At 41.8% G+C, this 13826-nt stretch overlaps 1 protein-coding gene across 2 annotated transcripts; it reads right to left on the minus strand.

Annotated features, from left to right (window-relative positions):
* Positions 1–7869: 7869 nt before the first annotated feature.
* On the minus strand, positions 7870–12285 carry LOC120485997 (extracellular calcium-sensing receptor). 2 transcript variants are annotated; one of them, XM_039681833.2, is made up of 6 exons: positions 12032–12285; positions 11483–11774; positions 9939–10763; positions 9515–9742; positions 9266–9389; positions 7870–9189 (listed from the first exon to the last, which is right to left on the minus strand). In XM_039681833.2, the coding sequence occupies exons 1-6, from the start codon at positions 12250–12252 to the stop codon at positions 8276–8278; spliced, it is 2604 nt and encodes an 867-aa protein (XP_039537767.2). In that variant the 5' UTR covers positions 12253–12285; the 3' UTR covers positions 7870–8275. The 2 variants fall into 2 exon arrangements, with proteins under 2 accessions (XP_039537767.2, XP_039537765.2); XM_039681831.2 differs by having other exon boundaries at positions 11483–11646; positions 12032–12117.
* Positions 12286–13826: the final 1541 nt, after the last annotated feature.

Genomic DNA, 13826 nt, shown 5'->3' on the forward strand with positions numbered 1-13826 from the left:
TCTCTGGTTGGTCGTCATACTTTAGGAGCCCTGAACTCACCATTTCGCGGCGTACCAGATACTTGGCTGACATAGTCTGACATAGCTGCTGAACAAGACTCTGGCTCTCTGGAAGCTAAGGTTGAATAAGGCTGGGAAGGTTGGCCATGTTTGTCTGATAGTGTAGCCATGTGTGAGTGATCTCTGTGGCTAGAACTTCCTCGTAGTGGATATGAAGGATATGGATGCTCAAAGACGTACAGAGCGTACTTATATGGACTTTGATGGTGGCAACTCGAAGGAGCTTGTTCTTGAATGAATGAGTATTGAGTGGGTAATTCTTGAAACTCATGGACGCTGATTTCACTTGACTGCGTGGTACCCTTCTCCATGCTTCTTTTAACTGGCTCACCAACTTCCATTGCTCGCTGGCGTGTTGGCATTGGTTCCGGTGGTTGCGAGTCATAGTGAGGGTAGTCAGATTTTGTATTCGTTGCAAAACCCTGCTCAACGCGTTCACTCTTCGAACTTATGCGATCAGGATCCCCTATTTCGTTCTCAGCAGCTGCCTCTAAAACTTCAGCTTCAGCATTGGCAGCTGCAGCAGCACCCTCTAGACGCAGAGTGGGTAGATTTGCTTCAAGCTCTGCTTTCTTCCTAGCAGCCACAGCTGCAGCTTTCTGTTGTTCTTCCTCGATGCTTGTGCTTTTAGCATGTCTGCTTCTTTTTGAGCGAATGATGCTTGGGTGCGAGCAGCCTCTGCCTTTGCATTGCTCTGGCTGCTATAACACTTGCTGAAGAAGACCGGCTGCTACGTGAAGTGTTAGAGCATTGGGATCGTATCTCGAAATCTTTCATAGTGAAGGCAGCTTTATTGAAGATTGCTGTGCATTTCCATGTGGCAACACGTTCCAGATGTAACTCGTCGAATTATGTCTTTTCACTATTCTGCCCTTACTAAAATTTGGGTAGGACTTCTAGCTTGGCAGAAAGCTAACAGGTTCTTCAATAAACACCCAGGAAGCAGTAGAACGTTTAGGATGCTTTATCAGAAGCACTGTGAAACTGCAATACAGAAATACAAAATGTACTTATTAATTAACTTGACTATGTTAAATTCTTATTAACACAGGATTAATACCATTTTGAAAAACACAAAATACAGTAACATAAATTTACCCATTAACCACACATGGTTGTATAGCGATTAGCATGAATGCTAACCCAGATAGCAAACTGATATTGAATCAACGTGGAAATATGACATTGAAACAACATTGATCTGACATAGTTTTGCTCATCGAATTAACGTTGAACCAACGTCAGACGCATTCTTTCAAAACTAACAGAAAATCAACTTGAAATCAACGTGTTGTTTCAACGTTATGAAAGCAAACCAATTTTCGATTTTCATTTAGCTTTGAAGAATGCCGCGTCTGACGTTGGTTCAACGTTAATTCGATGAGCAAAATCAACGTTGTTTCAATGTCATGAGAGACGTCGTTTCCACGTTGATTCAATGTCAGTTTGCTGTCTGGGAACTTAACATGGAAAACGCCATAGATAGATGCGATTAGCATCTTTACCTTTTTCAACACTTTTCACACAAATATGTAATTCAAACAATCTTCACTTAAGGTTGTCACAAAAATGCACTTTAAACAATCACTTACAGACATAAGTTCTTTAGAGTTATGAAGACAAAACGTGTTAAAGATGATGAAAAGTGCTCAGCTGTGTTTCAGGGTTGTTGCATGAATTGAGAACTACGGCAAGTCTAAACAGACAAACAGCGGAGTAGTAATTCTTCTACCTGCTTTCTTAAAGGAGCAGCACAGTTAGGCTAACAATACCTAGTCACTGGTTAGGTTATTCTGTCAGCGATATTCTATATATCATGTCCCGCTTGCAGGAGGAATGTCACTAGCTCCTCCCAGCACTGTTGTATTCTTTAAAGCAATTCTCAAATGAATTCTTCCACTGTTTGAACTTTCAGTGTTTAACCTTGCAGATGTTGGTTATGCTTAAACCAGCAGAATTACACTCCAAGTCAGAAAGCAAAATCCAGTCAGTCCCTTTTGATTACCTCTGTCTGCAACGGTCTCTTTCTTATTGTTATCAGATTATAGCTGTCTGTTACAGCGTTCATGGCTCATTCCACGTGCTAAATACTCCTGATTTTCCCCATGGTCTTTTCTAATCTCGTTCCTTACCTAATTCCTTCCTCAAAGAATGACTATAAAGGCTTTGCATCACATTATCAATTTATAAATTGGGATTAAATTCTGTTCCTTCTCATCTATGATCAAATTACTATTTATCATAACTAACGGAGCACTACTCTTTAAACTGGTTCAGGATTTGTCAGTTCTGTCCTCAATAGCTGTAGTCTATCTTCCTCCCAGTACACTGGTCATCCTTCAGGATCTGGGCAGCCACTACAGCAGCTGATCGTGGCATTTTCACAAGACAGAACACGTCATTAAGCCCATATCTGCTTACGTTAAACTTTCAGCACAGCAACTTTTCAGATATTATTCGTGCACCGACAGCAACATTACACACTAATTGACCTTATGCACAGCTGCACTACTTCCTGAACTTAAGCCAGCTCCTTGTTTCCTGTCTGCCATTATTGGCCGAACTTGATCAATTCAGGTGTGTCTGATTATTGTTTCCGTACTGAGGTCAAGCACACCTGGATTAATCAATTTGACCAATAATGGCAAACTTGAAAGCCCTGATAGAACTGAAGTGTGGATAGTGACTGCTTATAAAGGGAGTGCTAGAGATTAAATTCAGGTGGAGTGAATCAGTATTCCAGTGATTGTGAACGGGTGTAGCCGAGTGATTCGATGTGTATGAGAATGAGGAGTTGACGTCATTTTACAGTGCCTCTGTCACGTGTCTGTCCTGTCTTGTATTACACTTGGGTGTCTTTGTTATGTTGGAGCATGTGCTCTCGTTATTGTTTGATCCCTCCCCCTTGTTACCTGATTAGTGTTTGAGTTCTTCCACCTGTTCCCTCTTGATTTGTTCCCTTTTTAAGTCTCCTCTTGTTTGCAGTCCTTGTCGGATCGTTGTCATATGTTTCCCAGTTATGGTCGTCGTGTTCAGAGTAAGTGTTTGTTCTTCGAGTTAGTGATGGCAAAATGAGGCTTCCTGAACCACTGAGACCTCGCAGCCCATTGCTTCACTCAAAGGTTCATTACTCGAAGCTTCATTCAGTATTGCTCACTAGTGACACCTAGCTACTGTGCAAAGAAATAGCAAACAAATTATTTAATTCTGAAGCGATGACCTGAGCAGACTTATGATGTCCCCTGTCCTGTTTTATTTTATTTTTTTCTTCTCACTGTTAATGTCTGTAACCTTTCATTTGCAATAATACAAATACCTGAGCAGACATTTGTCCATTGCCTGGGAATAAAATAAAATATGTATATTCTGTCTGAACTTACTTCTACAGAGACAACTCTCTCTCTCTCTCTCTCTCTCTCTCTCTCTCTCTCTCTCTCTCTCTCTCTCTCTCTCTCTCTCTCTCTCTCAATTCAATTCAATTCAGAAAGCTTTATTGGCATGACAAAAAATACATTTTGTATTGCCAAAGCGTCAAAACAACATAGAAAATGATTTGGAACATTTAGTACACTAAATATTAAAACTGATATCATAAAACAATAATAATAAAATAATAATAACAATAATCTCTCTCTCTCTCTCTCACACACACACACACACACACACACACACACACACACACACAGAGTTAATTATTTATTCATAAATGATTTGGATAGTGACAGTATGAACAATAAAAGTTACACTGTTGAGTGCAGTGCTTATGGTGGAGGGAGTGTAATAAAGTAAAGTGCAACAGAAAAAAGTAAAGGTAAAGGTTAAGAATTGTTTCTGGTGATTTTGTGTATTGAACTGTTACTATTTTTTGTGCTGTGTTGTGCTTATAGGACTGGGGACGTAGAGGACCGAAGGAAGGATTAGAAATTATTTTTATTGAGGAACAGAATTTTTTCAAGTGTGTTCAGGCTTAGACATTAAATATTATACAGCCATATAGTGAGGATTATTAGCTATATCAAGACAGTAAAATAATAATAAGCTCTTTCTTGCTGGCTACATTACAAGAAAAAGGATTAGGTCACAAAAATCAAACAATTCCAAAAGGGCAATCTAAATCAAAAACCAGTCCAAATCCAAAGCAATCAAAATCTTATCTAATTAATATAACAATACTATAATATAGCTATAATTAATACTAACAATAAACTATAACTAATCTAACCTAATAATGTAATAATATACAGCCCTAACACATATATTGCACAATAACGACGATGAAACATCTCTCTAACTCTGACTCCCTGACGCTACTTCAACTGATTCAATTACTCCTGACAACACCCACAAGGTGGCGCGAGATTCGAACAAACGACACTCAGACCGAACCGATGACGTTTTCACACAAACCGAGGCCTCGTTTGTCATCAGTCACGTGATTTTCACGTTAACAACACAAGCCTCGAATCGCGGCTTCATCTGGCATGCCCCTTTTTGCTCGACACAAGCTCCGACGCCTCGCTTCAAATGTCACATCACTACTTCGAGTTCAGTTTTGTTTCATGTCCCATTTATGGTGTTTTCCCCCTTGTGGGTTTTTGCTTTGTGTTTTGTTTTCTTTTGTAAATAAATCATCCTTTTCTGCACTTGAGTCCTCCCTCCACTTTTTGTAACTGTTCCGTGACAGAACGATCCGACCATTTGAGGACTCAGCAGTATGGATGACAAGGATTTTGAGTGGTTGGATTATGATGCTTGCATGGGCGACAATGACTTGGATTGCCCGGACTACACTATCGCTACATTTGGATCGACCCAATTCTCCTCTATCTGTGGTGACAGAAGGACTTCGTCAAACCCTGGTTCCAGCGGTGGGTTTTCGAACTTCTCTTCCCCAGCTACGGAGCGGGAGAGGAGAGTTTTTCAGGGGACCCGCCTGGTCATTTTTCGTGGGACCCGGGGAGGTCGTAGAGGAGGAGGAGGTGGTCGAGAAGAGGTTCAACATCACTCTCCATCCTGGCCCCCCCTTCGATCCTGGGCCAGTGAGGAACAGCTCAGAGCCAACTTCTCGCTGTCACGGACGGAAAAGGAGGAAACGCCCGTCTGCCCAGCGAGAGACTGTCCACGTCCCGTCTGCCCAGCGAGAGACTGTCCACGTCCCGTCTGCCCAGCGAGAGACTGTCCACGTCCCGTCTGCCCAGCGAGAGACTGTACACATCCCGTCTGCCCAGCAAGAGACTGTCCACGTCCCACTGGCAGAGCCAGTGCCTGTTCCAGAGTTGGGGGCAGAGCCAGTGCCTGTTCCAGAGCCGGGGGCAGAGCCAGTGCCTGTTCCAGAGCCGGAGCCGGAGGCAGAGCCAGTGCCGGTTCCAGAGCTGGAGCCCCTGTCGGTTCCGGACCTAGTGTTTGCTTCTGTATTTGTATCTGTCCTTGTGACCATTTCTGTTTTAGTGGCTGTTCCTGAACCGGTGTCGGCAGTTCCTGAGTCAGTGGCTGCTGTTCCAGAGCCGGAGGCAGAGCCAGTGCCTGTTCCTGAGCCACTGCCTGTTCCCGAACCGGTGTCTGTTCCCGAGCCGGTGTCTGCTGCCCAAAATGCATCTCCGCCCTGGCCGCCCGAGGGGTCTTCACCGCCCTGGCCGCCCGAGGGGTCTTCACCGCCCTGGCCGCCCGAGGGTTCTGCTCCGCCCTGGCCGCCCGAGGGTTCTGCTCCGCCCTGGACGCCCGAGGGGTCTTCACCGCCCTGGCCGCCCGAGGGTTCTGCTCCTCCCTGGACGCCCGAGGGGTCTTCGCCGCCCTGGCCGCCTGAGGGGTCTTCGCCGCCCTGGCCGCCTGAGGGGTCTTCGCCGCCCTGGCCGCCCGAGGGGTCTTCGCCGCCCTGGCCGCCCGAGGGGTCTTCGCCGCCCTGGCCGCCCGAGGGTTCTGCTCCGCCCTGGCCGCCCGAGGGTTCTGCTCCGCCCTGGCCGCCCGAGGGTTCTTCACCGCCCTGGACGCCCGAGGGGTCTTCACCGCCCTGGCCGCCCGAGGGGTCTTCACCGCCCTGGCCGCCCGAGGGGTCTTCACCGCCCTGGCCGCCCGAGGGGTCTTCACCGCCCTGGCCGCCCGAGGGGTCTTCACCGCCCTGGCCGCCCGAGGGTTCTGCTCCGCCCTGGCCGCCCGAGGGGTCTGCTCCGCCCTGGCCGCCCGAGGGGTCTGCTTTGCCCTGGCCGCCCGAGGGTTCTGCTCCGCCCTGGCCACCCGAGAGATCTGCTCCGCCCTGGCCACCCCATGGACTTTGTTTTTCGCCCGGGTCACCCAGGACTAAACGCTTTGTCCCTCCCGTCCCGCCCTTGTCTGTCCCGCCCGTCCCGCCCTGGTCTGTCCCGCCTGATGGAGCGTCTGGTAGCCGCTCCGTAGGGAGGGGGTAATGTCACGTGTCTGTCCTGTCTTGTATTACACTTGGGTGTCTTTGTTATGTTGGAGCATGTGCTCTCGTTATTGTTTGATCCCTCCCCCTTGTTACCTGATTAGTGTTTGAGTTCTTCCACCTGTTCCCTCTTGATTTGTTCCCTTTTTAAGTCTCCTCTTGTTTGCAGTCCTTGTCGGATCGTTGTCATATGTTTCCCAGTTATGGTCGTCGTGTTCAGAGTAAGTGTTTGTTCTTCGAGTTCAGTTTTGTTTCATGTCCCATTTATGGTGTTTTCCCCCTTGTGGGTTTTTGCTTTGTGTTTTGTTTTCTTTTGTAAATAAATCATCCTTTTCTGCACTTGAGTCCTCCCTCCACTTTTTGTAACTGTTCCGTGACAGCCTCTCCCCTTTCCGCCATGTTGGTAGGATTCCCACTACAAAACAGTATTGATTACGTGTTTTTAGCTCGGTAGTAGAGGAGTTTCTCACAATACCGCACTGTTTTACCATGCCTGGAAGTAACTGCTACGTTAAAAACTCCTCCAGTAACTCACACGATACATATGGAAAACATAGGAACAATGGAATTAAGTTTTTGGGGTTACTGAAATTGACACAGCAGGGAGAGTCTGATCTGACGAGGAGACGCTGCATTGCTGGGTTTGCTGATGCCTTTAGTATACGATTTTCACTGTTTGCTGTGCCTTAACGAACATATGCAAAAGTGTTGTTTGAGTGCCTTGTTCATTACTTTTTTATTTCATTAAAATAAATGTTTGAAACAACTTGATATGGCTTAACAATATTTATTGAGAACTGAAATATATAGGCTATTTGGATAACATAAGTTTAATGGACAACATAAGTAATAATAATAAAATAATAATAATACTGTTATTAGTGCAAAATAACAAATATATTGATGCTGCTTCTCAAAATACAGCTGTTTTGTACTTTGTGTGACTTTGTTCCTGTAAGGTCCCTTTTCTTTCGCCTTATCTTTTAGCATTTCTTTACTTTCTTCCTTTTTTTCTCATATTCTTAGATCCGTTTCTGTCCTGCCAAAATAATAAATGCGCGAAAATTAAAGAGCTCTGGAATGTTTAGTCGCATCTATGGGTTCTAAAGGCGTTGCCCCTGGTAACCGATAGCGTCTCCTACCATCATGGCCGACTGGCTCAGACCCCGCCCAAATAGGCACGTGACTCCTCATTCTCAATAGAGTGGCTGGTGATGTGGTGGATCCTGTGACACATATCACATATATCCTATGAGAAACTTTGAGTTCTATATAATCACATATATCCTATGAGAAACTTTGAGTTGTATATAATCAAAATCAAGCGATTCTGACAAACAAATCTTTACTCCTCATTTATTTATTACATCAAGCATAAATTACATTTGATAATTCTGACAATATAAATATGTACATTTTAAAACTACTCACTTCAACATGCAAACTTTTTAGTTTCACAAGGATTAACATGTAAAGGATGTAAATGTAAATTGCTTGTTTATAGAGGTGAAAAATATAACATTAATATATAATATATAAATATTTAAAGTTGTATTGTTATGAACTTAATGCTTTAAAATGAAGCAGTTTTTTTTAGGATGGGTGATATGACAATTTATGTTGATGTTAAAGTTATACCATTTGAAATTTAGCTATATTTTATCTATTAATTGTGAAGTATATAAATCAGTGCCACTTTAAGTGAATAGGACTATGTGAAATTACTCGCATCATAGAGAAGCTTTGATCTAATATGGCAGTCAAATGTGTCGAGTAAATGTAATAATACACCCAACTATTAAAAAGGAAATAAAACTATTTATTTTGTGTTTCTCTTCCCATTATGGCTTTTTTATTGTTTCTCTCTGGATGTAAAAGGATGATGTAGCACTTTGGGGCAAATATGGCCACCAGTAATCCAAAACTAGAAGCTAAAATGGCAAAAATCTCCACAGCCACTGCATATTTCCCTGGTGAGCTCACATATGCTGGAACAAACGCAATCCACACAGCACAGAAGATTAGCATGCTAAAAGTTATGAACTTTGCTTCATTAAAATTATCGGGGAGATTTCTCGCCAGGAAGGCTAAAAGGAAGCTTACTGCTGCCAACAGTCCAATGTATCCCAGCAGAAGAGAAAAACCAGCCACTGAGCCAATAGCACATTCATAGACTATTTTAGAGCGGAGATAGTAGGTATTTTTATGGGGTGTTGGAGAGGCAGTTGATAGCCAGACTGCACATATCACAACCTGGATGGCTGTTAGGATCAGAACTGTGCATCTTTGTTGAACTGCCCCAAACCATTTCATTGCGCCTTTTCCTTCTGGTCGAGAGGACTTGAACACAGCTATTACTACCATAGTCTTGACCAGAATGCTGGATATACACAGGACAAAGCTAATGCCAAACACAGCATGTCTTAACTGACATGTCCATAACTGTGGCTGACCAATGAACAGTAGCACACATAGAAAACACAGTTTCAGTGACAATAGCAGCAGGAAGCTGAGCTCTGAATTGTTGGCTCGTACTATGGGAGTGTTATGGTGATGAGAAAAAATGACCATCACAAGAGCGCAGAAGCAGGAGCCAAGCAGAGATGCAGTGGTCAGAGAGATACCCAGAGGTTCCTCATAGGACAGAAACTCAACTTCTTTGGGGACACACTGATCTTTATCTGGATTGGACCAGAACTCATCTGGGCACACTGTGCACTCAATAGCATCTATAGTGAGAATAAGAGAGAAGGTGAGAAATTAAGAAAAATGTACATTTAAATTTTGCCAACAATAATCTGCCACCTGTTGTATTAGAAATCTCTCCATCTCCGCATGGCAGGCAGTCAAAACAGCAGACAGGAAGACCCTTTTGTGTGGCTCGTCTGGTTCCTGGTGGGCAGCTCTCGCTGCACACAGACTGTGGGGGCTAAAAGAGACATCATCAATTAAATATTTTACAAAATGAAAAGCTTGACCTTTCAATTAATCTACTTTCATTTGTTTTATAGCTTTGACTATAATTTAGACTATATCTGAAAACAGGTTAATTACCTTTTTTGTCTCAAAGTTCCAGTATATTGCATCCTCCTCCAGTGTGAGCACCATCCCTGTTTCTGGCCCTTCATTTACTACACCAACTGTATAGATACTTATTGATCCATCTGTCCTCGGCTGCCAGTTCATCACATCATATATGGCCAAAGCATCTCCATTTTTATCAAATGACACTTGATCCCCAAAGTCTGTGGTGAAGTTCACGTTCTGTAGGTAGTGAACCAGCTGTACAGATTGTAGACAGGACAGGGTTATATGTTGCACATTTTTTTGTGTGTGTCTAGTTGTAGAGATGAAAATCACTGTAGAGCTGCTTTGAAACAATCTGTATTGCATACAACACTATTTAAATAAAAGTGACATGACTTGATTTGAGTAGTTCTTCTTCAATGTAAATCTGTGCTATATATTTGAGTCTTACCTGCCAGGGTTTCAGGTTTGTTTTGTCAGCACATCTGTTCCCACCGAATGGTCCTCTACCCTCTTCACACTGCATCAGGTCATGTAGTGCATGTGCCAGGGCATAAACTGCCTTATACACATTATAAGCTGCTCTCAACTCTGAAACATCAGTGTATGGTGTGTCTGTAATGCTCAGATTTTCCTGTCCTGTACACACTGTTTTCACTTGTTCTCCATCTGTCTCTTTACTCCCTGCAAAAGTGCACCCAAACATGTTCTCCCAGAAGATCCTCAACATATTATTTCTTGGATCATTTTTTGGATGAAGACATAACAGAAAGTCATGAAGCCCCTCAATCTCCCCACGCCTGATAGCAATGCCCAGTGTGCCCCCCAGGAAGGGCAGGAAACGTGATGTGTGAAACACAGGTGAGGTGACCCAAGATTCACTCGCAATCCACTGTCTGCCTGTCATGTTCTGCAACACCACCTCATCCATCAAAGGTATCACTAAGGATGAAGGGGAGATAACAACCACCACTCTAGCTGTAGAGGCCTGAATCACTCCCATAATACGCTGAATATATCTGGGGTTGTCATCATAGGGTAGAATTTCAGAAAAAGCAACACAATGTCCAAACCGCTGCATTTCCTGCTGGAAGGACTGAGCAGCATAGATGCCATAGTCGTCATCACTGTAGAGGACACCAACCCAGATCCATCCAAAATGCTTCAAGATCTGAACCATAGCCCGCACCTGAAAGGCATCACTGGGGATCGTTCTGAAGAAAGAGGGGTACTTTTTCCTATCACTCAAACAGGAGCAGGTGGCGTAGTGACTAACCTAATCAGGGGAGATGGAGAGGACAAGTTGCAGAAAATTAGTGATGATCAACATAAAAATGATCAGTGCCTTTAATAAGACAGGCAGATGAGGCAGGACACACACATATAAATTACCGGTCAAAAGCTTGGGATCTGTACTATTTGTAATGTTTTTAAAAGTTTATAAGTCTCTTATGCTCACCAAGGCTGCATTTATTTGATTCAAAATACAACAACAAAACAAAACAGAACAAAACGGTAATATTGTGAAATATTATTACAATTTATACAAAATAGATTTTAATTTATGTGCAATTTATTCCTGTGATCCAAAGCAGAATTTTTAGCATCATTACTACAGTTTTCAGTGTTACATGATCCTTCATAAATCATTCTAATATGCTGAATTGCTGCTTAAGAAACATATTGTTATTATCATTGTTATTATTATAATGTTACAAAATATTATATCACAGAGCTTTCTATTCATCAAAAAAATGCTGAAAAAAAATATTTCCACAAATGTTTTTAACATTGACAATAATAATGAATGTTTTTTGAGCATCAAATTATATTAAATTAATTAAATTAACAATATAACGTTTATTTATTTTTTAATGCAGCCTAGGTTAGCATGGACTTCTTTTAAAATCATAAAAAAATCTTACCAATCCCACACTTTTGAAGAGCAGTATGTATTTTTTATTTTGATTTTTACTTGTTTTAATCCCATCTTACTATAGGTACTCGAAACAGCCCCAGAACACTGGAAATTGCAATGGATGGAGTTGAACTAGGATCCCCCACCACTCCAATAACCGGAGGAGGGCCAGTACAGTTGAGGTTGGAGAAAGACTCCTCTATCCCACTAGCCAGGGATATGGCAGCCCGGAACGCCATTCCTAGCATCACACAGTTGTCATAAAGATGGTAACCAAGAGTGATGTTAGGCAACAGATTGGGATTCTTATTGATTTCATTTATTGCAAAAGCCATAGTCTGTGAATGCTGAAAGCTTTCCATATTAAATCTAAGAAAAAGCAAGACAAACGTTAACATTTAATTCACACTCATGGATCTCTTCTATGGTGTACACTTAAATATACAGTTGTTTTAATAGAGATTTTTTTCTAGATAGTATTACTGCGGTAAACAAGTCAACTTTAAACATTAAAATTCATATTTCTTACTATTATTATTGTAGTATTATTGTTGTAATTATTATTATTATTATTATTATTTTTAAAATCTTCCTTGTTTTATTATTATGCATTCTGTCTGACTCACATTTCACAGTAAGGTGGTTCTGGCTCTGTTCTGAAGCTCAGCTCTGGGAACACTGTGAAAAAGTGAACCTCAAACAGTCCTCCAAATATAACATCTCCATCCTGGTACATGCTGTTCAACTTGAAGCGTCCCTGGATCTGGCAGGTATCTGATCTGAGGACTGAAGCTGCAGTGATACAGTTAAAGAGTGAATATATAGAAATATACAGACTGATCAACATTTCTCTCTCTTTTCTGAACCACTTACCCTCTCAGCTTGTATGGGTTGTTCCTTTAAAAGAGCAGGCGGTGCCAAGTGGTCATGACTGGAAATCAGGACGTCACCTAAGAGCCAATCACCAATATGCCATTGTGTCACTGCAGCTGCTGTTAGAAGCTCTGGTTCCCATAGAAACAGTCAGTGTTCTGAGATGCACACTTAGGACTGGCAGTAGCACTTTTAACATAGCTTAGCATAGATCATTGAATCTGATTAGACCGTTAGCAAGAGATTCGATATTTTCCCTATTTAAAACTTGACTCCTCTGTAGTTACATCATCTATGAAGACCGACGGAAAATGAAAAGTTGCGCTTTTCTAGGCCGATATGGCTAGTAACTATATTCTTATTCCTGCGTAATAATCAAAGAATGTTGCTGCCGCACCATGGGTGCAGCAGGCGCAATGACACCTGAAAACATCCGTCAACATAACCAACGTGACAACTTGCTTGCACGGGGATCATGCCTTGTAACCATTTGTGAGAGATGATTCAGAAGACATTTCCCAGCCAGCATATAACCGACCTTCAATGTTGAAATATGGTTGAAATAATGTCAGGTGTTGTTTCAACGTTGAAACAACGTTGATATAACGTAAAATGCTGAATGGTTGAAAAATGTTAACAAAAACACTTCTAAATCAACGTTGAAATTTTTACAAGATATGTACGTTGAAACACCGTAATGTTTTCAACAACATACATAAAGTATTATTATGATCATTATTAGCATTTAATGATATTCTGATAATACAGCCTTTCAATGAATATGTTAAAACATAATTAGGGGAGAGCGGGGCACAACCTAACGCATTTTGGTTTTGGCTCAATTAATTATAAAATAATTAGGTTAGATTAATATTTTTTTACACAAGCAACATACACATCTCTGCTACAAATGAACACTTGTTGAAGTTTTTTTTCTAGGACCCACCATTTTCGTACAGTTGCAGTGAAAGTGACAGAAGTGCAAATGTTACAACTTACCCCATATGCGGGGTTAATTGAAAATACGTCCGTTACTGTTTGAGTCGGCGTGTGAGGTGAGCAGCTGCTGATTATTACCCGATCGGACACAGATTATTTTTATAAATTCTTGTTAAATTCTTATTTTGAGCAAATTTGAGTTGTGATATGTCAAGGAAGGACAAAAGCTGGAATGTGAACAGAGGAAGGGGTCGTAACGTTACGTGGTTTGTAAAAATACTGGCGATATCACTTCAGGTAAGAACACATTTCATTCTTTAACAGTCTAATGTTAACGTTAAAAGTTCCTGTCCTTAATGTATGTACGTTACCACAGTTTCACTTTAGATATGTTAACAAATATCAATAAAGGTATTAACGTTACATCTGTTGAATAGAGTGAAAATTTAGTTTGTGGGTAATGTTAGATGCTATAAGCTGATAATCAACCGTTAAAGGTCCCATCTGTAATAATTGAAGTTAAAATATACAAAAAATGAACTACACGCATCAAAAGAATGAGAAGAAATAAGGTCGATGATGTCATTTAAAAAATGACAAGTTATAGTG

The sequence above is a fragment of the Pimephales promelas genome, chromosome 10, assembly GCF_988280905.1.
Source record: "Pimephales promelas chromosome 10, fPimPro1.hap1.1, whole genome shotgun sequence".
NCBI lineage: Eukaryota > Metazoa > Chordata > Actinopteri > Cypriniformes > Leuciscidae > Pimephales > Pimephales promelas.

Coding starts and splice junctions, on each gene's coding strand:
- LOC120485997 (XM_039681833.2), bottom strand. CDS start 12,252: ATGTTGATCAGTCTGTATATTTCTATATATTCACTCTTTAACTGTATC. Junction 11,775..12,031: donor GAACCACCTTACTGTGAAAT/GTGAGTCAGACA, acceptor GCTTTTTCTTAG/ATTTAATATGGAAAGCTTTC. Junction 9,390..9,514: donor GGAACTTTGAGACAAAAAAG/GTAATTAACCTG, acceptor TGTCTCTTTTAG/CCCCCACAGTCTGTGTGCAG.